General features: G+C 44.0%; 1 protein-coding gene and 1 pseudogene across 3 annotated transcripts in view; one reads left to right on the top strand and one right to left on the bottom strand.

Moving 5' to 3' along the window:
* Window positions 1-24987, bottom strand: part of LOC147026880 (5-hydroxytryptamine receptor 3A-like) — an 83838-nt gene that overhangs the window by 12288 nt on the left and 46563 nt on the right. For all 3 annotated transcript variants that reach the window (XM_085882762.1, XM_085882761.1, XM_085882763.1), the window contains 3 exons: window positions 11740-11909; window positions 5390-5547; window positions 3200-3407 (listed from right to left, as the gene is read on the bottom strand). In XM_085882762.1, coding sequence (XP_085738888.1) covers window positions 3200-3407; window positions 5390-5547; window positions 11740-11909 — 536 coding nt within the window. The remainder of the gene's footprint in view (window positions 1-3199; window positions 3408-5389; window positions 5548-11739; window positions 11910-24987) is intronic.
* On the top strand, window positions 12901-21014 carry LOC147026881 (uncharacterized; annotated as a pseudogene).

Below are 24987 nucleotides of genomic sequence, written 5' to 3' on the forward strand. Positions count from 1 at the left end.
CATTCCTGGAAACTGGCAGACCTTTCTTCGCACAGATGAGAAGAAGATGGAGTTGTTTGACTTCCTAGCCACCAGAGTAGCAACAACAGACACAGACAAACAAGTCATCAGCACCCACCACAAAGATGTGGTTTGTACGCATGCCTGAGATGTTGCTGGTCTTGCCCCTTGTATCCATGAAGAGGCTGACACAAGAATGCTACTCCATGCTGAAGACGCTGTGAGGCAGGGTTACAGCAAAGTGTCGATCCATACAGTAGACACTGATGTCGTGGTCCTTGCGGTGACAGCAGCTGGACGTCTGGACATTGATGAGCTCTGGGTTGCTTTTGGCACAGGAAAACTTCAGGTTCTTGGCAGCTCACGAGATGTCTGTGGCACTGGGACCTAACAAGTGTCGAGGTTTGCCATTCTTCCATGCCCTCACTGGATGTGACACCGTTTCAAGCTTCGGAGGCAGGGGGAAGAAAAAAGCATGGGAAACCTGGAAAGCCTGCGATGAGGTCACTGATGTCACTGCAGCATTCTGTGCCTTGGCTGCCACGCCAACTCCTTCAGACCACATGACCACATGGATGCACTGGAGCGTTTTGCACTTCAGATGACCACATGGATGCACTGGAGCGTTTTGTTGTTGTGCTCTATGATCGCACCAGTAGCCAGGAACATGTCAATGAGTGTCGCAAGCATCTGTTCACCCAGAATGGCAGATCAATAGATGCTCTCCCACCAACTCGTGAAGCCCTGAAACAGCACATCAAGAGAGCTACCTACCAAGCCGGCGACTGTTGGGGCCAGATGATGGTGTCCACACCAGAGCTCCCATCGCCCAGTGACTGGGGGTGGGTTCACACCGATAATGGCTGGGACATATACTGGACAACCCTCCCAGAGGCAACTGAGGCATGTCGGCAACTACTAAGGTGTGACTGCAAAAAGGGATGCAGAGGACAGTGCAAGTGTGTCAAGGCTGCACTCCAGTGCACAGCTCTATGTCACTGTGGTGGGGAGTGTACAAGAGAGTAGAACTGGGACAAGAGAGATCACAGATGATAATTATGTAACATGTACACATGTATCCATGCATCATAGTAGACTCTGTTACCTGGATCTAGAGGTTCCACTGTATAATTTTGACTCTGTAAGTTGATGTTAAGATCAAACAGAAGCACTTCCTCTGAGTTCAAGAGTGTTAAATGAACAACAGTCATTCCATGGTGCTTGATAACAGTTTTTTGAAGAGTTTGTTGTGGAAAACCGTCCCAAAGTGCAAAAATGCACCAAAAAAGACCAAATAAATGCTTTATTCACGCTTTGTCATCTTTATTTGCTATTTCTTATTTGCTAGAATCTATATTTAGTTAAATAAAACCACTGGTATGCTTCTTAAATAAAGTTGTATCCACATGTATCCTCCTTGTACAACACAAAATCTGCTGTTTTGTAAAATGGCCGCCATTTTGGCTCTGGGAAGAATCTGGAATGTCCCTATATCCAAAAATCTTTGTACGATACTGCCCTAGTAGTGTGCCAAATTTCATGCTTGTATCACTAAAGGCACATTTTTTTCACATATCTGCTGGACTAATGCTTTGAATTTCAACTTGATTGGACAGATGGTCTGGCAGCCAGAATGATTTAATTTTTTGATCTGGGTTTTTATTTATTTATTTATTTATTTTTGAATAAGGCTCACTTGGCTGTGCCTGGATGGGTTTGAGGGTGGAGGAGTAGCAGCTGAAATGCGATTCCTATCCAGGTTCCTCCTGATGACTTCATCTTTGCTTTTTGCTTCTTTGGGTTCCTTCTGATTACTCCAATGCAAGACTGTACCTATTGGGTCTTCCATTTGATTTGAAATTAATTTATTTTATTCCCATTCTGAATTCAATTGAATAATAATGAAAAACGTCATGGGTCAGGGTCAGGTGTCCGATCAAAGCGGAGTTGCATCAAAGCGGGACGTCTTGGTACCCAGTCATCACTGCCAGCAGTTACAAAGTGGCAGTTTTAATTATATCTCTTAATAATTACGTAACACACCAGTACACAAATGCCACATAACACACCACACAAAAGAAGTCCTGGTGAGGGTCTGCAGTCTCTGATTGGTCTTTTTCTTGTTTTTCTTTTCTTCCTGCATAACCAACAATCCAAATTTCCAAATTGTATCAATTTGCGAGTTGTAACGAACGGAGCCAGCTGGGACTTTCGGAATGAAATTTTGCAGCAATAACGGGAAAAGAAAGCACCGGGTTGGTACAACTTTTTGTGACCTTGACCTAATTTTAAGGTCGTGACCCAATTATAGACATTTACCATTTTTCACTAAAACTCGACTAAGGTTTATCCAATCAAAGAAATTGCCTTCTCTTGATAGCATAGAGCAGTGATCTTCACTTGTTATTTAAAGAGAGGGGACCACTTTTGCCGATATACATCAATGTGAGAGCAGCCACACTGCCTGCAGGACTCCGCAATGGCTGCTATTCGGCCCCGCCCCAACGTACTCTCCTATATTGTGGTTAACTGGGCTGCAACCATAATTGTTCGTTGTTGTATATGTATACTGCCATCTACTGATGTATTTATGTTACTTTTATTATTTGCGTTTGAACACTCATTTCAAACAATTGGGTAAATGTGACAGCATTTATGGTGGATAATGACGGGGTATTTTCACATTCGTGTATGATTGGCCGCATGTCAGGGGCCGCAACTGGCTCATGGGCCATGCAATGAAGAACAGAGGCATAGATTAAGGACCATTTATGCTTAATTTACATCATACACCTTCGGGTTAAAGGTCAAAGGTTGTCTTAAAATAAAATGGCGCTCCCTATCCTCCTTAAGTCCTCCTTGTGACTCCCCATTTATTTATCTTTCTTTTCCTTCTTCCTCGTACTCTGTAGCTGCTGCTTACACAGTAAATTCGTATGGGGTAGTTGTCACAAGAGGATCGCATGAATCTGAAAACGATGGCACGGACAGCATTTGCTCAAGTGTCACGTGGGATAGCATTGTTCACATGGAGACTGTCATGCTATTAAGCAGTGCCAAGTGCTCTGTTCCATTGGGGTGTTTGCTTGAGCGCTTATCAAGCAAGCCGGAATGGAACACACACCTGTTATGGTTTATTAAACTTTACAATGAAGACTACAAACAAATGGGAAGGAGAAGGGAGGAGGGGAGGACTCACCAATGAGTGGAGAAACAGCAGTCGCTGGCAGTAGGTCGATGACCACAAAGAGAAAGAAGGTGTAACCCAAAAGGATGTTCACCTTCATTGAGGTGCGTTCTTTACCGCTAACTGGCAGGAGAAAACTCACGAAATCGGCCAATATGAGGAGAAGGGTGGGGATGAGTATTCTTGAGATGTAGAATGTCGGAATCCTGTGGAACAAAAACTGCACCGAACGGTGAAAATATTCATCATCATCACCATCACCACCATCACCATCATCATCACCATCACCATCATCATCATCATCATCACCACCATCACCATCACCACCATCATCACCACCATCACCATCACCACCATCATCATCATCACCATCACCATCACCACCATCATCACCATCACCACCATCACCACCATCATCACCACCATAATCACCATCATCATCCACACTACTTACAGAGCGTCGGTGCTGCCAAAGCAGTCTCTTGGAAAGGGTTGTGCTCTGTGGTATTCCGTTGTTTTTCCGGCAGTCAGTCGGGGCAGGAATTTGTTATTGATTTCAGGGTGCCGGCGATAACTCACCGACTCTTTGCAAAGGACGCCGTGGGATCTTTTCCGTCCATCAACTAATGCCAGCAGACGAGACGCCCAGCTTACGCCCAGTAGCACAAGCATATATACCTCACCCTGCATTGTGAAACATCAGGATAACAGTTTATTGTTGGGTCAGGATTCAAACCCAGGCTAGACATCTGAGGCGAGTTCACACACCTCAAAGGGTCAGTGTCAGTGTCGTGCTCCATGGATTGATGCTTGGGTTGGGGTTGGAGATGGAGAGGTGTGGATGTGCCACAGGCATGACGGACCGATTGGCCTTCTCCTCTTTTGAGATTTCCTTGTACATGACCTTGTCTGCCACCTTTATCCACATCAAATTGTATTTATTCATAAACTCCTTTCTCCACCCCATTTCCTTGTTCCATTAATTTACTTCAAACGCTTATTTCCCACCAATTTCACACATTCCAACAAGTTCAACCTTCGGATATCTTTGTATATCTCTCGGTGTGGTCTCCCTCCCCCGACCTCTGTCTGCCATTTCCTTTTTTAAAATTCCTCTCCAATTTTAGGCTTCTCCCCGTCCCACAAACAGGAACGTACGTAATATGTAGCTGGCGTCTACCTAGATTTTTATGTCATACTTGATTTTCTCTGGTGGTGATAACTCCGTGCAAGGAAAACTAAACGTACACATCCTGTTCAGTACTTTCGATTTACATTTTCACCAAACACCCCGAGAGATGAATGCTCTTGAAAAACGGGAAAGTGAGACAAACCACCACTTGGAGCTTCGACTGCAGAGTGCAGACGCTCTTGGGGCGCACTGCCTCATTGAGCCCTGAGAGCCCAGGAGATGGCGGTGCTGTCTGTGTTTGAAACTTTGAAGCCCATGCTCATCGCCCAACATTGCGTGTGAATCTTCTTTTGTCGTAATGCACACCTTGCCGCAGATTGCTTCATTGCCAAGTCGTGGTGACGCACCTGATGCAGTCGCCGACACACTCAACCCTCCGAGACGGCGAGACAATCTCCTTTCTGATGGAGTCGATGCTGAAAAGGCAGTCTCATGGCAAGTATTACACAGTATTTGCGCTCCGGCCACCACAAAAACACAATTCCGCAAACTACACTGAGGTGTGTGGTTGGGACGTAGGGTGGTGCTGAGGTGTCGTCCACCAGACGGCGGTCTCCTCGGGTTAACCTGTGGTGGTCCTTTTGGGTGGGTGCTTGCAATGTCCTATCCAGAAGAGATGGGGATGAGCCAGGAGGCATCTGCCTGGGGGATAGCCAGTCGGAGGCCCCTGGTGTACCGGCGGAAAGTGGACGCAGCGATGCGCTGTGAAAAGCGCATGCTCCCATTGTATGTATGTATGTATTTCACCGGATGGTTTGCCATTGCCTTCCCGTCAGTGTAGTGTTCAGTACAGGAATTTGTAATTTATTCAGCGTGTAGGCGATAGCTTGCCGAATCTTCGCAAATGACACCGTGGGATCTTTAACGTCCACCAGCAAACACATGCAGAGGAGACATCCAGACCCAGGCTATAGACAGCTCAAAGACAAATGTGCACACCTTTAAGTTATCCTGCCAGACCCTGTAAATGTATATCAATCGCATATCGCACCAGACAAGAAAATACTTACGTTGAAAGATTGCACGGCATATTTCTTGCCCTGGATTTCTATATTGGAATGAAAGGTTTGAAGTCCCGTCATTTTCCATTCCCCTCCAAATTCAATGTCTCTGTACCTGTCTTCAAAGTCTTCTTTACTCTCCAACATGCCCACCTCTAATTCCTCCGCTGCATGCGTGGCAGGACAACATACACATGAATCAATAAAAGGGAATAAATTCGCAATGCTTTACTCAAAAAGGCTTTATACACTTATTTTAGAGGCAATCAGGGGGTAGTGGGGTTAGTAAACGGATTTTAGGGGCCATCTTTTTTGTTACGCACACAAAAGGGCTGGAATTTAGAGTTTGAACTTAACATGATTCTTCCCCCAACTCCCCTTGCAGATCCGATCCCTTCTGACTTCCTTTCTTGAATCTTTTCTCTCCACTCCTCACGCACTTCCCTCCCATCCCCACCATTTCCTATTTCCTTACTTTCATTCCTTTTCTCAATGTCGCTCTCGCCGCAACCCTCAACCCCATTCAACATGGCCCCTAATGGTACACGAGTTGACGGATATGAGAAAATCAGGATATTGTCATGTCTCCTGCCACCTGCTACATCATTCCAATTATCGTGTGACCATGAAGCGTGGGTATACCGGTTTTACCCACCAATCATCGTTTTTCTTTCGGGATTCAATTTCCACGCTTTGGCCTGGCTTAAGGTGCTGTCACACCTTGACGATTTAGCCAGCGTATGCCGACTTATGGAAAATTTGTCTAAAACGCTGACACATGTTGAATACGTTATGGGTAAGTTTTGTATACGTTAAGAGCACTCTGAAAAACACTGCCATCGTCGTAGTACGCTGGCTTTCATCGTTGTACTTTGCGGTTGTCCTCAAATTTTAGCATGCTTGAAATTTTTAGGACGTATGCCGGCGTATGACTCACACGTTCCGCTACGCTGGCCATAAGGTGTAGGCACGTTATGCGATCGTTGACACACGTCGACACACATCACTTGAAAGTTACTCATAAGTCGAAACACGTCGAGGTAATGATTTGCGTACTCGAAACTTATTTATAACCTATGAGTAACGTGTTGTAGGCACGTTACACAATCGTTGCACACGTCGAGGCACGATATGCGATCGTTGACACACGTCGAGGCACGTTACTTGTAAGTTACTCATAAGTCGAAACACGTCGAGGTAATGCTTGGCGTACCCAAAACTTATTTCTAACGTATGAGTAACATGCTTTGAACCTATGTGTAACGTACCTCCAACACATATTGACGTTTGTAGATGTATTTGATCGACGTCTTCCGGACGACCACAGAACTTACTGAACGTGTTTCTAACTTACAGCTACCGTATAATGGCGTATTGGCAGCGTTAAAAAAAAAAACAACAACAATAACTTCCGATATTTCGTCACGTGCCGTTACGTCATGTCCGATTGCCTCTTCAGTTTGCTCATATTTTATTCTTAGTTCCTTCTCTGTGAATATTTTCTGTTTGAGGATATTGTCACGTCGACGTCGAAACTTAAAAGCAGATGTCCGAATATATTTTAAAATTCATGATAGACTAAAACAAACAAAAACAAACAAACCAAAAAACAACAACAACAAATTCAGATGTTTCGTCACGTGCCTTCACGCAGCCAAGGAGAAAAAAGAAAATGTGCCTTGATGGAGAAAATAAGTTTCGGGTATGCTAAACATTACCTCGACGCGTTTCGACTTATGAGTAACTTACAAGGAACTTGTGTCGATGTGCGTCAACGATCGCATATCGTGCCTACAACTTATTCCCAGCGTAGCAGAACGTGTGAGTCATACGGAGCGTACGTCATAAAATTTTCAGCATGCTTGAAATTTCACGACGTACGAGACGTACCACGAAATATGACAGCGTACTTCATCGTTTTTCAGCGTTCTCTTAACGTATACACAACTTACCCATAACGTATTCAACGTGTGCCAGCTTGGTTCAGCAAATTTTTCATAGGTCGGCATACGCTGGCTAAATCGTCAAGGTGTGATTGCGTGGTTGACACTTCCAATTGTCAGGCGGTTATGATTTAAATCGGTGTGCGGCAGGTTTTTAACAGGCTACGCCACGAGTTCGTCGGCGATACGTGCAACGCGCTATGCCTAAGTTAAACTATCGTTGGGCATAGGTTGTGAACGCCGCCAACAGGCTAAGCATTCGTTGGTATAAGTTATCTATAAGACAATGAAACGTTCTGTGCCCGTTACTAATATGTTATGCATACGACCAACACGTTATGAATACGACCAAAACTTTAAAACAAAACATCAAAATTTCAGCGTACACCAACGTTTTACATGCCTTTTTATACGTTGCCATTGCTGGCTAAATCGTCAAGGTGTGACAGCGCCTTTAGGAAGGAGAAAAGGTGAATTATTTTTATTTTTAAGCCGATCTTCATTGAGAGAGAATGACCTCACTTTGAACAATGGAAAGGACAGTGCGAATAGGATGGAAGGACTCACAGCCTTGCGGGGAGCTCAACTGTAGGTCCTGCCGAGTTGGAGTGATACCCAGTGAAGTATCACTTTTCTGAGGATGTCTCTTACTCTCGACCTCGACCTTAGACAAGTTTTCCACTGGATTTTCATTGACTTGGAGTTACCCGCACCCATGATCGGGGCTGATTTACCGAAGAAGTTTGATTTGCTCATGTTAAACACAAGCTAATTAATTCTGCTGATAGCCTCGCTGTCAAGGGGACCACCTCCCATACTTCCTCCATCAGCCAGATGTTTTTTAAACCAGGGGATTACTACCCGTTTAAACGGATGCCCTCCTTCAAGAGTTCAAGGAAATCGTGAATCCTGTTTACACTGAGACCACGGTAAAGTACTCAGGTACTCATCATGTTGATACCCATGGACCACCAGTGGCTGCTTAGCTTCGTCCCCTTGCTCATGAACGCCTCAACATTGCAAAAGCGGAGTTCAACCACATCCTTGAGCTTGGAATAGTTCACTGATTGAGCAGCAACTTGTTTTCCTCCTTGCATATGGTGCTGAAGAAGTCGCCGGGTGACTGGAAATTATGTGGCGCCAACCGAGCTCTCAACTGCTGTACCATCCATTATTGCGATCCCATACCTCATCTGCAGGATTTCACTTCAACTTTACATGGGAAGTGAGAATTTCCAAAGTGAATTTGGTGCGAGTGTACCATCATATGTCTGTTGAGATGGCTAACATCCCCAAGACTGCCGTCACCACATCTTTCAGCATATTCGAGTTTGTACGGATGCCTTTTTGACTGAAATGCGGCACAGCCATTTCAATGATTCATTGAAGAGGTGACTCGTGGTCTACCTTTCATATACACATGCATAGATGACTTTCTTCTTGCTAGTGAGTCTCAAGAGGAGCTTGAACATCTGTAACTCTTGTTCGCTCTCCTTTTTGAGTATGGCGTCATCATTGACCCAGCCAAGTGCCACTCTGGGGTTTCTTTGATCACATTCCTGGGTCACATCATCCATGAGCATGGCATCCACCCACTCAACAAGAAAGTCAAAGCCATCCAAGGCTTCCCAGCACCTGACTTGCTATGCAAGTGGAGAGAAATGATTGGCCTGATCAGTTTTTACAAACGTTTCATCCCACACGTTGCTGACATTGTCCAACCTTTGCCTGACCTTCTTCATAAGAAGAAGAAGAATCAGTCTATCACCCTTGGTGACAAAGACCTTGCTGTTTTCAATGAGGTGAACTCTACGTTAGCTCAGGCAACTGATCTTCATGTTCATCTCGAGGCAGATGCATCAGTTTGGCTACTAACAGATGCATTAGATGTCGGAGTTGGAGGTGTACATACGGCAACATGTAGATGGAGATTGGTAGCCAATCTCCTTCTTTTCCAAGTGTCTGCAACCTGCTGAGACTCCCTACAGCACATTGGGTCACAAACTCTCAGCCATCTACCTGACCAGGAAACACTTTCAACATTTCTTAGTGTAACATCAGTTCAGCATCCAGACTGATCACAAACCACTGACTTTTGCCCAACAGTCCAAACCTGATCGACACTCCCTCAGAGAGTTCCCCGACACACCAACTGGACGACATCTGGTAGTTCACAACAGACTTGAAACACATGTGGCAAGAACAACTCAGCAGCTGACACCCAATCAAAACAGAGTGTCAATGCCCTTGATGCATTTCCATCATTGACTTTGAAGCCGTTGCTTGTGCACAGGTATGAGATGTGGTAATGCAGCAGCTGTCAGACACTTCACTGCAGCTTGGCAAGGTATCACTCCCTACTTCTAATGGCACCATCATGTGACACTTCTACAGGCAGCCCTCACCCTTACATCTCTGTTCAGTTTTGTCATGTAGTCTTCAATGCCTTACATAATCTATTTCACTCTGGTAATAGAGCTCCACAGCATTTATTGACTGAACGTTATGTTTGGCTGAGTATCGACTGAGATGTTAGAGCATTGGCTGAGAATTGTTTCCATTGTGAATGCTCAAAGTACATCGTCGCACAAGACTTGGCACCTTCACAACACCAGATGCCAGATTTTTTCATGTACATGTTGACATTGTTGGCGCACTCCCTCATTCATCCGGTTAAGCATATATTCTCACATGCATCGACCGTTTTACTCACTGGCCAGAGGTTATACCAATTCCAGACATCTCTCCTGAATCTGTAGCCCGTGCCTTCATTTCATGTTGGGTGGCCATGTTCAGAGAACCATCAACTATTACCATTGACAGGGGTTACCAGTTCAAGTCATCACTCTTCCATACACTCATGGACCTTCTGCGAAGGAAGAAGATTTGAACTCCATCAGACTACCCTTCCTCTAATGGAGTGCTTTCCACACCAGCTGAAAGCTTCACTTCAGGTCCATGCCAATCCCAGCTGGACAGTCCAAACTGTCCAAACAAATCTAACAGCTCTCCCTATTGTCATGCTTTGTATGCAGACTGTGTTGAAGTCAGATTTAGGTTGCTGAACAACTGAACTTGTATTTGGAACTACCATCAGGTTACCTGGACAATTCATAGCACCTAATCAGGCCAATTGCAACTCGGATCCAAGAAGTTATGTATACCTGTTGAGAGAACACATGAGAAACCTACGACCTCAACCTACAAGGGACCAGCACAGGCAATCACAGGTCCATCCTGATCGCTCGACATGCACTCGTTTTTGTATGGCATAATGCTGTTTTAAAGCCACTAGAACCCCCTAGCATGGTCTATTTCAGATAATTCGATGTGCTGAAAAGTTTTTCAACATCAACTGTAATGTAAAACATGACTGTGTTGGCATGGATTAATTGAAGCCAAGCCTGGTGTTGGCTTATTGGTTAGGGTGGTGGCTTGGAAGCCTAGGGTCCTGAGTTCAAGCCCCGTTGGCCGCTGAATTAAAAATACACCAGGAGGTTGACTCAGCCTGTCATCCTTCCGAGGTCGGGAAAATGAGCACCGGTGTACTGGTAAGGGGGACACTCCATCAGCGGCATAGCCGTGTCCCAACCAATGATGCAACCAGCAGCTACAGGCTGCATGAGAGAGAGAGAGAGAGACAGACAGACAGACAGACAGACAGACAGAGAATTGAAGCCAGCCTACATTGAACAGGATCTGATGTCTCTTCCAGTATCCTCGAAGGCAACATCAAATACACCTCCACCCGACATCAAGCCACCTTCATCATTGAAGCCTTCAGTATAGCCACTCCACCAACCACAGCTCCTCCAAAATCTTCAAGCGAACCACTTGAAGTGAGAAACACCAAATCTGAACACCAGGTACACTGGCCAGCCAGATTTGTGCAAGTTGTTGCAAGATGAAGGATGACATTATATTATGGATAATGTCAGTTTTACAACATGGGAAGTGCAGTACCTTCATTCACTTTTGATCACACATCTTCATCATTTTCTTCACCAGAAATCTGGGAAGGGGCTAGGTGTAGCGTCTCCTGCCACCGACTATACCTTTCAAATAGTTGTGTGACTGTTTTACTGTGAAGCATGGTTATTTTTCATCATTTTACCCAATAATCATCATTTTTCTTTCTGGGTTTTGTTTTCTTTTCACTCTTTGACCTGGTTTCAGAAGGAGAAAAGGCGATTATTTTTTATTTATTTCTCAGCCGATCTTCGTAGAGAGAGGATGACGTCATTTGGAACAATGGAAAGGGGGTCGACGAAGCTGAATTTTCACGAGTGAACGTTTATTCCAACTGTTCTACAATCCACCTAATAAATTGTGAGATATTCCAACTGTGAGATATATTTATCATATTATTTACAATTTCTACAATGGGTAAGTGCAATATAATGAGCGAGCACTCACTTGAATGCACCCATGGCATGAAGTTGAGCGTGCAGTTGTGTTTGTCGAATGGGAAGTAAAAGATGTTGAAGAAGCAGGTACAGTTCGTCTTGAGAGAAAATTCCATCGTGATCCAGCCCGAAGAGTTTGCTACAGCATAATGAGAGGCAATGCTCTTTTTTCGGGGGCTCCTTGCAGAAAAACGAAATACAAATGTAATTAAAGCAGACAGTCGTCTTATCAAATGGGGGGTGGTTGGTGGAGGTGAAGACTGGTTAGTTGTATGATTTAAAACTGTGCAGGCAAATGTTAACAAATGAGATTTATGTTCTTGTCATGCTAAAAAAATAGTTTGCATTTGTGATGGCCTTGTGTCTACTTTTGCATCTACCCTTGTATATATCTTTATAGTGGATAATCAAGGCTATTTATGCCTATGGTGGTTGTCATTTTGCCTTTTGTGGTTAATGCAAGAGTGGACAACCAAACCGGCATTATTCTTGCAGGAGTGTCCACACTCGTCGTATACTACCCCAGTCGGTGTCAACTGCCATGACCGGATCTTTCCTTCCATGGCACTTTTACAACTGATCTTCCATTTGCCTCTATCTCTATCTCTATATCTCTATCTCTATCTCTATCCACAAATAGTGGTTCCATAACCAATTAAGTCTGTCACACACTTCTGTCTTGCCCATTATCCTCCCAAGCATTTTGGTAAATGTATTGTGATTATACCCTGTATATAACCTTGTACACCACTGTGAAAATAGTACAAGTATAGTAGTCATTGCTATTATTTCCATCAGTGTAAACAGATATTTCAGGAACAGCTTGTTTGGAAAATTACTGAAGGGTTAATGAGGGGTTGATTATTCGGCAGTGATAACTTAATGAGTGTCAGCATAAGTATTTGTAAACCACAATTAGCAACAACCACAATTGGATGTGTTGTAAAGATTAACCATCACCCTTATCCTCATGTCTGTCTCTTTTCCCATCTTCCATCCATGTGTATCTCAAATCCTCCCATTGGCCTTTCATCACACCTCAACATTAAGGGCACACTTGTGCTATGCCAAGCCTCAAACACAGGTTTTACAAACATGTCGTAGCCACGTGTGCTACCTCACACTTTAGAGCACATGCACAATACCCACGCAGCACTGATGATAGAGTCTCATGGTCACTCACAGTCTGGGACCCACAGAGAGTGGATGCCCAGCCATTGAGCGCACAGCTCAGAGTGTGCAGCCATCGATAACTCACAACCTGGGATCCCCAGAGAGTGAGCTACTCAGCCATGACCATCGAGCCACACAACCGGAATCACCAAGAGAGCTAGTGCACAGCCATCGACACAGTAGAGACAGCCCTGGATTGCAATCGGAAGAGTGGCACACAGCAATGCCTGGGACACCATGCCAGAGCTGTAGTAGAAACGAACAGCCAAGGTCAAGACCAGACCCAGAGATAGGTCAGATGCATTGTCTGTGTCTCCACTCTCTGTGCTTTCTCCAGGACATACATATATACATATGTATACCGTGCCTATAGAAAGTCTACATACACACCCTTTGAAAATTTTCACCTTTTGTTGCCTTTCGCCTGCAATTACATTGCATTAAATCAGACTTTTTCCACCTTTATTTACACATCGCGGCCCACAACTTCCAAGTCAAAAACAAATTTCAGAAAATTAATTAAATATACCAAACTGGAATATCTTCATTTGAAAAGTGTCTACCCCCCTTATTATAGCAATTGTAAATTAGCTCAGGTGTAAACAATCACCTTCAAAATCACACACCAAGTTAATTGGCCTCCACCTCTGTTAAATAGTCATAATTCTGATGATTTCGGAATAAAATCAGCTGTTCCTGTAGGTTTCCTTAAAGGTCCTGTCACACCTTGACGATTTAGCCAGCGTATGCCTGACATGTGCAAAATTGGGCTAAAACGCTGGCACATGTCGAATACGTTATGGGTAAGTTTGTATACGTTAAGAGCATGCTGGCATACGTCATAGTACGCTGCCATACGTCGTAGAACGCTGGCATACGTCGTAGTACGCTGACATACGTCGTAGAACGCTGGCAAACGTTGTAGTTCGCCGAGCTGTTAGACAAATTTTCCATGCTTGAAATTTCCCGACGTATGCCAGCGTATGGCTCACACGTTCCGCATAGTGCTGGCCATAAGTTGTAGGCACGTTACTCGATCATTGACACACGTCGACACATGTTACTTGTAAGGCACTCATAAGTCAAACACGTCAATGTAATGGTTAGCGTCAGTGTTCCAGACTCCCTGATTTAAAAAAAAAAAAATTTCTTCGGTATGACGGTCATGTTGACATTTCGATTTCTAGTGCGGTTATAATATAATTTATAATTATTAAAAGGCTGCCGTTCAACGATTTAAATCATAACCGTCATAATGAAGAAAAAAAAAAACCAGGGAGTCTGGAACACTGACGCTAACCATTACATTGACGTGTTTCAACTTATGAGTAACGTACAAGTAACGTATGTCGACGTGTGTCAACGATCGCGTAGCGTGCCTACAACTTATGCCAGCGTATGCGGAATGAGTGTCATACGTCGAGTAGGTCGAGAAATTTTCAACATGCTGAAAATTTCTCGACGTACTCGGCGTACTACGATGTATGCCAGCGTGCTCTTAACGTATACAAAACGTACCCATAACGTATACAAAACGTACCCATAACGTATTCGACGTGTGCCAACTTGGTTCGGCAAATTTTTCATACGTCGGCATACGCTGGCTAAAACGTCAAGGTGTGACAGCGGCTTCACACTTCGATGTCTCGTGCGGTTATGATTTGAATCGGCAATACGCTGCCGCGTGCTATGCATAAGTTAGACTATCGTTGGGCATAGGTTGTGAACGCCGACAACACGCTCAGCATTCGTTGGTATACATTATCTATATGTGATTGAAACGTTCTGTGTACGTTACTAATACGTTATGCATACGTCCAACACGTTATTATATGCCCAAAAATTAAAAAATCATCAATAGTTCACCGTACGCCAGCGTTTTACATACATTTTGATACGTTGCCATACGCTGGCTAAAACGTCAAGGTGTGACAGCGGCTTTACTGGGTAGTGCATTTCACACTACCGACTCAACCATGAGACCCAAGGAGCTTTCAAAAGTCATCTGGGATAAAGTTGTGGAGAGGCACAGACCAATGGATGGATATAAAAATATTTCAAAGGCCTTGAATATCCCTTGGAGCACAGTCAAGACAATCATTAAGAAGTGGAAGCGAGGCGTATGGTGCCACCAAGACCCTGTCTTGATCAGGCCGTCCCTCCAAACTGGATTACCACGCAAGGAGGAATATATATATATATATATATATATATATATATATATATATATATTATATATATATATTATATATATATATAAATTTATATATATATATATATATATATATATATATATATATATATATATATATATATATATATATATATATATATATATATATATATATACAGACATACATGCATACATACACAGTCAGCTCTCCTGTTCGTCTCGTGTTCCTGAGTGAGTCTGCCTGTTAAGGATAACCGTGGAAACTGTTACCATATCACGAAGGGTGCTGTTCGCCCTTTTTACTTTCATTTAATTTTCACTTCCTGTGTCCCCATCCCCATTATTTATTAAACCTGTGTTGCTTTTAAACGAGTGCTGTGTATTTTGAAACATCCATGCAGTTAAATTGGTAATAACATATAACCGCATCCTGATGGATTATCTGCGGATGTGGAGTTTCACCGAAGCTCAGCGTCTTGGGAGTTTATTCTCCGGTGATCTCGGGTTGCCTTTCAGGGAGACAAAGTCCATTACAGTAATACTCGGGTGTATTTTATATTATTTAAGCAGACAAAGATTTAAAGACATTCTGGGAATGGGAATTCTTTCAAAGAAACTTGCTCTCCCTCATGCACAGATTTATCCCCTCTCGTGTTCAGTTGTCTTACCCTTCCTCCCGCCCTTGGTTTACTGAAGCTTGTGGTGAGGCAGTTTTCCTGAAACAACTTGCCTTTGCCTCATGGAAAGCAAACCCAACTGAGGGCAATCTCAGTTCTTTCCACAAAGCTCGGAACAAGTGTGTATCTACCCTCAGGAGAGCCAGAAAACAACATCTTTCTCATCTCAAGTCTGAACTCTCAAACCTCTCTCCCTCCTCAAAATCCTGGTGGCGTTTAATCAAATCTGTTTCTGGTGTATGTTCCCCCTCCATCCCCTCCCTTACCTCAAATGGCTGCACTGCTGATTCCACACGTGATAAAGCTGAATGTCTAAACTCGGTGTTTGCAGCTAAATCTTGTGTCCCAAACCCATCACTATCTCTACCCACTTTACCCAGTCGCACCCAACTGTCCCTGGACTCTGTATCCTTTTCTCCTGACAAGGTGGAGAGCTTGCTTTCAAACCTCGAGTCAGATTCTGCAACCGGTCCAGACGGCATCAGCCCACGTGTCCTCAAAGCCTGCTCTTCTGCTCTTGCTCACCCTCTCTCTGTTCTATTCACCCTCTCATTTTCCCAAGGTCATCTGCCATCTGCTTGGAAATCTGCTAACATCACTGCCCTGCATAAAAAAGGTGCAAAAACAGATCCCTGTAACTACAGACCAATCAGCCTTCTCCCAATCATCAGCAAGGTTATGGAATCCATCATTGCTTCAGACATGAAATCCTTCCTCTTCTCCAATGGCTTGATTTCCAATCATCAATTTGGTTTCAGACCAGGTCACTCTACCCTGGATATGCTGCTACTGCTCTCCCATCAATGGATGGAGGTCCTCAATGCCAGACAGGAAATCCGAGCCATATGCCTGGACATATCACGTGCTTTTGACACAGTCTGGCACCCTGCCCTACTCACCAAACTCTCTTCCCATGGTATTCAAGGCCATCTCCACTCATGGCTCGCAGACTTCCTCTCCTGTCGCAGTCAACGTGTGACCCTAAATGGAGTTCTTTCATCCCCTCTTCCTGTGCAGGCTGGAGTTCCTCAAGGTAGCGTTCTGGGCCCTGTTCTTTTTCTGGTTTTCATCAATGATCTCTCGGACTCTCTGGAAAATCCTCTATTTCTCTTTGCCGACGACTCCACCCTCTGCCGTACCATCTGTCATCCCTCAGACCGGCAAGCAGCAGCTTCTTCGCTCACTGCAGATCTGGATAAAATCACAAACTGGTCCAACACGTGGAACATGTCTTTCAATCCACACAAATCTCACACTCTCACTATGTCTCTTCGAAAGGACCGTTTACAAAACCCCCTCATCCACTTTCTCAACAATCCTCTGGAAGAAGTCTTTTCTTTCAAGCTTCTGGGTCTCACTATCTGCCATGACCTTTCCTGGGAAAGTCACATTTCCAACCTTGCCTCAAAAGCCAGTCGCCGACTGGGAATCCTCCGTCGTGCAAAGTCCTTCCTCGGCCCTCTTGAGCTCCTGACTACTTACAAAGCTTTTGTCCGTAGCCTGATGGAGTACTGCTCTCCCCTCTGGGCTGGTGCTCCTGCCTCCCACCTTTCTCGACTTCACGCTGTCGAAACCAGGGCTTTTAAGATCATTGGCATCTCCCGCAATGAAGCTGAGTCTTTGGGCCTCTCACTCAATCACCGCAGGTTGGTCGGTGGTCTTTCTGTCTTCTACCGACTCCTCTCCAGCCTTGCCCCCCCTGCTCTCTCTGCGATTTGTCCCAACCACATTTCCACAGGGCGCTCAAGGTCCGCCAACAACCCCTTCTGGTAAAACTACCAAAATCACGAATCACTGCTCATCTTCACTCTTTCATTCCTCTTTTTTCCCACCTTTGGAATAAACTTCCTCACTCTATTCTTTCCCATTCTTCCCTCCAGGCTTTCAAAACAGCTGTTCACCACCACCTCTTATCTTCCCCCATCCAAATCCTCGATCTTTTCTACCCCCGATAATCCACCCAAGCCCACTTCCTTCAATTCTCCTGCTTTCCTTCCTGAAAGTCCCTGTAATGTCCATCTTCTCCTCGCCATGTTCCCCGTCCCATCCCCATCCCTCTCCCTTCCACAGTTCACCTGTGTCTGTTCCCCAATGTTTTGTCCCTTCCACTCCCACCCCTCTTGTCTCATGCCTCCTTGCTGTGAGTTGTGTGTTAGCTCTCATACGAGCCTCGACCAAGGTATACAAAAAAAAAAAAAAAAAAAAAAAAAAAAGACGAATGAACGAGATGAGAGTTGATTGACTGTTAATGTAAAAGAGGGGAGCAGGAAGAAAATGTGTATGTCTTATTGAGACTGAGCAACGTTGTGGCATTCACAAATGTGAGAGGATGACATCAACTTTTATTGACCCTTGAGACAGAATGGCAAAATGAATTCGCAAAACGAGTTTGCATGATGGCCTTGGTGGAGACTGTCATCTAATTGTATGACAGTTGGAAACGTGAACAGGTATGAAAGGTGAATGGAGTGACAAATTTACAAGATATGTTCAAAATTAGGTACTCCATTATGACCCAGAGTCAAAGCAACAATGTTGATATTTTTCCAGTGCAGAAGCCTTAAGGTTGAGACGAGAATAATGAAGGGCAAGACCTTCTTGGTCTCGTAATGTGTTCAGTACTCAGAATGACTGCACAAGGGGCTCTTTGAGCACAATCCCAAATGAAAAGCGTTTCATATACTAAAAAAAAAGGACTTAGGAGGATGTACAGTACATATCTGTACATTTTGTCCCACCTCAATGTAATGTAAAATACTCCATAATACGTTGCAGCTTAAAGTCTCTGCCAAAGGAGGGTGCGCTACCCAACGCTGTATCATCTCCTGGTTGTGCCACAATTAGACCATGGAGCATAGTATGAAAGTTTGTCGAGAAAGTGAGATATGTGCTCTTCACCTTGGTGTTCAATAAAATTCTCACATATTGATCCTTTTGGACATACTTAACAATTCACCTCAAAGATTTGTTTGGGGAAACCTGCTTTTGGGCGAGTTAGGTTTTTGTGTTGTTACATGCTCTGCACCTTGGTCGGGAATACAAAAATTCCAACTATACCGAAAATATTCCTGTTGACAAAAAAAGTAAATGTTCCCTCTCAAATAAGTGGCATTTTTGTTTACATTTTGCAGAAACATGCATTGTCGCTCTTGAGGTTTCTAAAAGATGTGACAGAGCACCTTCTAGACCAATTGGAGATGCTATTTATGTGAGCCTTCTCCCTCCACTCCACACTCTCGGTTGATAGAGCTAACTCGATGACCTACATGGGGTGCATAGGAAAACACTTCAAAGATACTGCCTTGCAGGATATTCTCAATGAGGCTCAGGTTGTTGCTACTGGGTCAATTAATGGTATCATCAATTGTAATCATACAAATAGGAGCACGAGAGCCCACAGAATCATGTACGAGGCACTGCCGCAACTTCAAATTGATAGATTCTTGTTGTCTCTTCCCCAGAAGAAAGAAGAGCAGATGTGGAACCTTATTTCAGGCCTGTATTCTACTTTCCCCGAATCGGAATGGCATGACTTGGCTACCAGTCAATAATTTCAACAAGAAGCCATCTCATGTGATAACTTCATATCTTCGAGAAGCAGAAAACAAGACCTTCAACTTCTGGATCTCTTCCATCAAGATGGTGGAAAGTCTACTTCTATTACAGAGAGTCATACGAGAAGGCAATTGGAATCTTCATATTTCCAGTGTAAGAGAAATACTGCCTTGGATGTTCACCGATGACCATCAGAATGATGGAAGATATATGCCTACCTATTGGCTTGAGATGGTAGAACTACCAAACAGCCCCCTAGAAGTACATCAGCATCACATGAAAGGTGACTTTTTTGGACAACTTAGTGTAAATTATTTTGCACAAGTTGCCTGTGACCTTACAGTAGAGCAGACAGCAAACAGGGATTCCAAGACAAAAGGTGGCATGATTGGGCTCACAAACAAGAAAGGGGCATTGAACAGGTGGATGTAGCTACACATCATCCCAGAGCTGCCATCACTCGTCAGTGTAAGGATATGGCAAGGGAAGGACAAACAATGAGCAAACATTGAGATCTTCAACAAAGCAGGAAAAAATGTGATCGACATCATGTGCACAAAATTAAAGAAATTGTCAGCAGGATGGTGAATCCATTTGATTATAAGCAAGAGGAGTTTGTTCAAATGTATCCAGGGGTTGTCGTTTCATTTGAAGTTGCGTCAGATTTGGAAATGGCTAGAAGCATTGGTTAAAATGCATTCTGTTCGTTTGTTAGTTTTCGGCTGAAAAAAAGGATAAGTTGACTTTTTTTCCAAGATGAACAAGTTAATGTTGAAGATTGTCTCCAACTGTGCAAAACCGTAAAAACTTCAGTTCAGGTGAGAGAGATTGCCCTCAAGATGGACAGAAATCTACTGCCGATGTTAGTTGTCATTGTAAAGTTTCGAAAGATCTCTATGCAAGGAGATATTGCTTGGGCCGATTGCCTCTGCCATTTTCAACCAGACAAGGCTGTCTTGTTAAGACGAACAAAGCCAATCTACTTCATGTTGTCAAATCACTTTGTGAAAGTCCCATCACGGAATTACCACAGAGAAGTGTCTTCATCATGGATGGCATGGCCATAATCCAGCAGCTTGATCGAAAGAAGCTTCGAGAAGCTGAAACTTTTGTCAAACTGGCTGACTTCATCTTTCATCATCTTGTTCCATGGCAAGTGCCATTTCTGCTACAGCAATTCATTTTGTCACAAACAAACACCGAGATGTAACGATCAAAAATGCAGAGTGAACATAAAGAGCAGCAAATGGTTTACAACACATTAGAGTGTACGCCAAGCTATTTCTCAACAGTGGAAGAAGTTTCTGGCATGTGGTGCCAATAACTAAGAACAAGTTGAGTATTTATTTGAGGCTTGCAAGCTGTACAAGGCAGAGGAGCTGTGTGGGGTGAAAGTCTTTCTTGCTCGTGGGTCAAAATGCCATGCATTTACCTGCAGTGACATTCCAGAGAGTAATGTGATTGGGAAGGAGGTCACAGACTTCGAGTGCAACCATGAGGAAGCAGATACTCCGTATGTATATTTGTATTTTCCATATGCATTCAGCCTCTGCAGCAAGAGAAGTTCATATGTTTTTTGTCATGAGTCCAGACACAGATGTTTTCATTATAGGGGTTGCAATGGCCAAGAGAATTCCAGGTCGAGTGTTGTTCCACATGGGCAAAGGAGCAAATATCCACGCACTTAAAGCTGCTGTCACACCTTGACGATTTAGTCATCGTGTGCCGACGTATGAAAAAATTGTCTGAAACGCTGGCACACGTCGAATACATTATGGGTAAGTTTTGTATACGTTAAGAGCACGCTGAAGCATGCTGGCATACGTCGTAGTACGCCGAGCTTGTCGACAAATTTTAACATGCTCAAAATTTTCGATGTATGCCAGCGTATGACGCACACGTTCCGCATATGCTGGGCATAAGTTTTAGGCACGTTACGCGATCGTTGACACACGTCGACACGCGTTACTTGCAAGTTACTCATAAGTCGAAACACGTCGAGGTCATGTTTAGCATACCCGAAACTTATTTCTAACCTATGAGTAACGTGTTGTAGGCACGTTACGCGATTGTTGACACACGTTACTTGTAAGTTACTGATAAGTCGAAACACGTCGAGGTAATGTTTAGCGTACCCGAAACTTATTTCTAACCTATGAGTAACGTGTTGTAGGCACGTTACGCGATTGTTGACACACGTTACTTGTAAGTTACTGATAAGTCGAAACACGTCGAGGTAATGTTTAGCGTCAGTGTTCCAGACTCCATGTTTTTTGTTTTTTTTCTTCGGTATGATGGTGATGTTGACACTTTGATTTCTAGTGCGGTTATAATATAATATAATTAATAGGCTGCCGCTCAACGATTTAAATCATAACCGCACTAGAAATCGAAGTGTCAACATCACCGTCATGCCGAAAAAAAAAAAAGAAAAAAAAAAACCATGGAGTCTGGAACACTGACGGGTTCCTCCTGTGAAGCCCATTTTTATATACCAATTCCCCTAAACGCTGCCAATAAGCCATTATACGGTAGCTGTAAGTTAGAAACACGTTCAGTAAGTTCTGTGTTCGTCCAGAAGACGTCAAATACATCTACATATGTCAATATGCGTTGGAGATACGTTACACATAGGTTCAAAGCACGTTACTCATAGGTTCAAAGCACGTTACTCATAGGTTAGAAATAAGTTTCGGGTACACTAAACATTACCTCGACGTGTTTCGACTTATGAGTAACTTACAAGTAACGTGTGTTGACATGTCTCAACGATCGTATAACGTGCCTACAACTTATGGCCAGCATATGCGGAACGTGTGCGTCATACGCTGGCATACGTCTAAAAATTTTGAGCATGCTTAAAATTTGTCGACGTGCTCGGCATACTATGACGTATGCCAGTGTGCTTCAGCCTGCTTCAGCGTGCTCTTAACGTATACAAAACTTACCAATAACGTATTCGACGTGTGCCAGCGTATTCGGCAATTTTTTCATACGTCGGCATACGCTGGCTAAAACGTCAAGGTGTGACAGGGCCTTGACACTTCGATGTCTAGTGCGGTTATGATTTGAATCGTCCAGCGGCAGCCTTTTAATAGGCTACGCCACGTGATCGTCGGCGATATGCTGCCGCACGCTATGCATACGTTAGACTATCGTTGGGCATAGGTTGTGAACGCCAACAACATGCTAAGCATTCATTGGTATAAGTTATATTTATGTTATCGAAACGTTCTGTGTATGTTACTAATATGTTATGCATACGTCCAACTCGTTATGAATACGCCAAAAACTGAAAAAAAACATCAATCGTTCAGCGTACGCCAGCGTTTTACATACATTTTGATACGTTGTCATATGCTGGCTAAAACGTCAAGGTGTGACAGCGGCTTTATATGGAGACCATCCTTGACAGTATCGGGAGTGAAGTCAGTACTGCCCTCATTGGATTTCACTGTTTAACAGGTTGTGATAGCATCAGTGCTTTCTATGGAAAAGGGGGAAAAGAAGGCTTTACATTTTCTTGGGAAGAGCCACTGTTTTTGTGAAGCTTTCCAGGGATTAAGTCGCACACATGAGGTTCCAGAAGATATGGTGGTTATTCTGGTGGAGTTTATTTGCATGATATATGCCAAACATGGTTGTTTAGAAGTGGACAATTAAGCTAAATGTAACATTTTCTACTTGTGTAAATCAGAGTTGGGGATGCCACTAAACAGAGCGACCTTGTGCAAGTACCTCCAGGGGACAAATTTCCAGGCTGCAATCCACCAGCTAAGCCGAGAGCAAAATTCATCAATTACAGCACCTTTCGGAAATTGATATGGAAATGGAGGATTGGAAACAAGTTTATGCCCAAAATTCTCTGTAAAGTAGTCATGACAGTTAGTTGAGGCAAAGCCCCGAAAACATTTATTCTGCTTATTTTCCTGGACAGTATTAAATGAGTTGTGCAAGCTGATCTCATTAACATATTAGCCAGAAAAGGCTCAATGAATAAATTGATGCCAGGCGTGGTTTGAGACGTGCAAGTTTGGACTAATTCAAAAGTTTTAGAAAGTGCTCTCAAAAATCTGTCCACCAAAAATATCTTGAAAAGCAGGGGTTGATTTAAAAATAGGACCACTGGACGTGTAGCTTATCTGGGCCCTGGCCTAATCTTGCAACTCAAATTTGGTAGCATTCCGACTGGTGAGTCTGGAGAAGATTTTTGAAGGAATTTACACGATTTTTCCCAAAATGGACTAAGCTGGGCATTTTGACACACTTCTGGTCACGTGGTTGCTATGACCTCCACAATTTAACATTCCGACCCTGGCCTAATGCTGGAACCCAAATTTGGTAACATTCTGACTGGTACATCTGGAGAAGTTTTTTGAAGGCATTTACACAATTTTTCAAAAATTGACCAAGTTGGCCATTTTGACACACTTTCCATCACGTGATCGGCACAACCTCCGCAATTTAACATCTCTACCCTGGCCTAATGTTGTAACCCAAATTTGGTAGCATTCTGACTGGTGGGTTTGGAGAAGATTTTTGAAGAACAGAAAATAGGAGACAGACAGACAGACGACATGATGACAATACCTTATCTGGAATTCCAATTCTATAACTCCCTGTATCAGCTGCCCCTGGTTGATGCCTTGTCTTAATTGTGTGCAATTTATTTTGGACTAGCAACGACCACCAGTTGCTTCACTGACAGGAATAGTAAGAGAGGAGAGGGGTGGAGGGACAGAGAGGAGGAGAGAGGGAGAGAGAGAGGAAGGGGGAGAGAGGAGAGGAGGGGAGAGTGAGGAAGAGGTGGGGGGGAGAAAGAGGAGGAAGAGAGTGAGAAGTGGTAGAGAGGGGAGAATGAGTATGGGGAGCGAGGAGGGGGGAGGAGGGAGGAGAGAGTGAGAAGAAGGATGGGGAAAGAGAGGGAGGAGCGACACTTCGTTTGACACTCCGGAAAGGAGGGGTGGTGGGAGCAAGGAGGATTGTAGGAGAGAGGAGAGAGGAGGAGAGGAGAAGGTGAGAAGAGAAGAGGGAGAGAAAGGAGGGGTGGGAAAGTGAGGAGGGGGGGGGGAAGGGAAGGCAGCAAGAGGGGAGAAGGCAACATCGGGGGAGAAGGGGGGAGAGGGGTATTTTTGGGGGAGGGAGGCAGAGTGAGGGGAGGGGATTGAAGGGAGGGTAGGGGAAGGCAGCATGAGGCAGAAGGGAATCAAAATAAAGAACAATTGCTGCACCGTAGACCCAAGGAGGAAGTCAGATAGACCAACACACACACACACACACACACACACACACACACACACACACACACACACACACACACACACACACACACACACACACACACACACACACACACACACACACACACACACACACACACACACACACACACACACACACACACACGTATTATGTAGTGTTAAGTACTTACAAAAGCTATTTTATTTGAAGTTACGACCTCAACTCATAAGCAATTTACTGCTTTCCCAACTGTCCGGATCATCAGCTGGACACCGTTTTTCATCCGAGTTTTCACCAGGAACTGAGTTGGGGGTGTTCGGGGTCTTTCTGGGTGTTTGGGGTCTTTTTCGGTGTTCGGGATCTTTTTGGGGCTTTGGGATCTTTTTAAATCTTCGGGATATTTTTGTGTCTTTGGGGTCTTTTTGGGTCTTCGGGGTCT

This window comes from Eptatretus burgeri, chromosome 5 (assembly GCF_056783735.1).
Source record: "Eptatretus burgeri isolate ZD-2024b chromosome 5, Ebu_testis_v1, whole genome shotgun sequence".
NCBI lineage: Eukaryota > Metazoa > Chordata > Myxini > Myxiniformes > Myxinidae > Eptatretus > Eptatretus burgeri.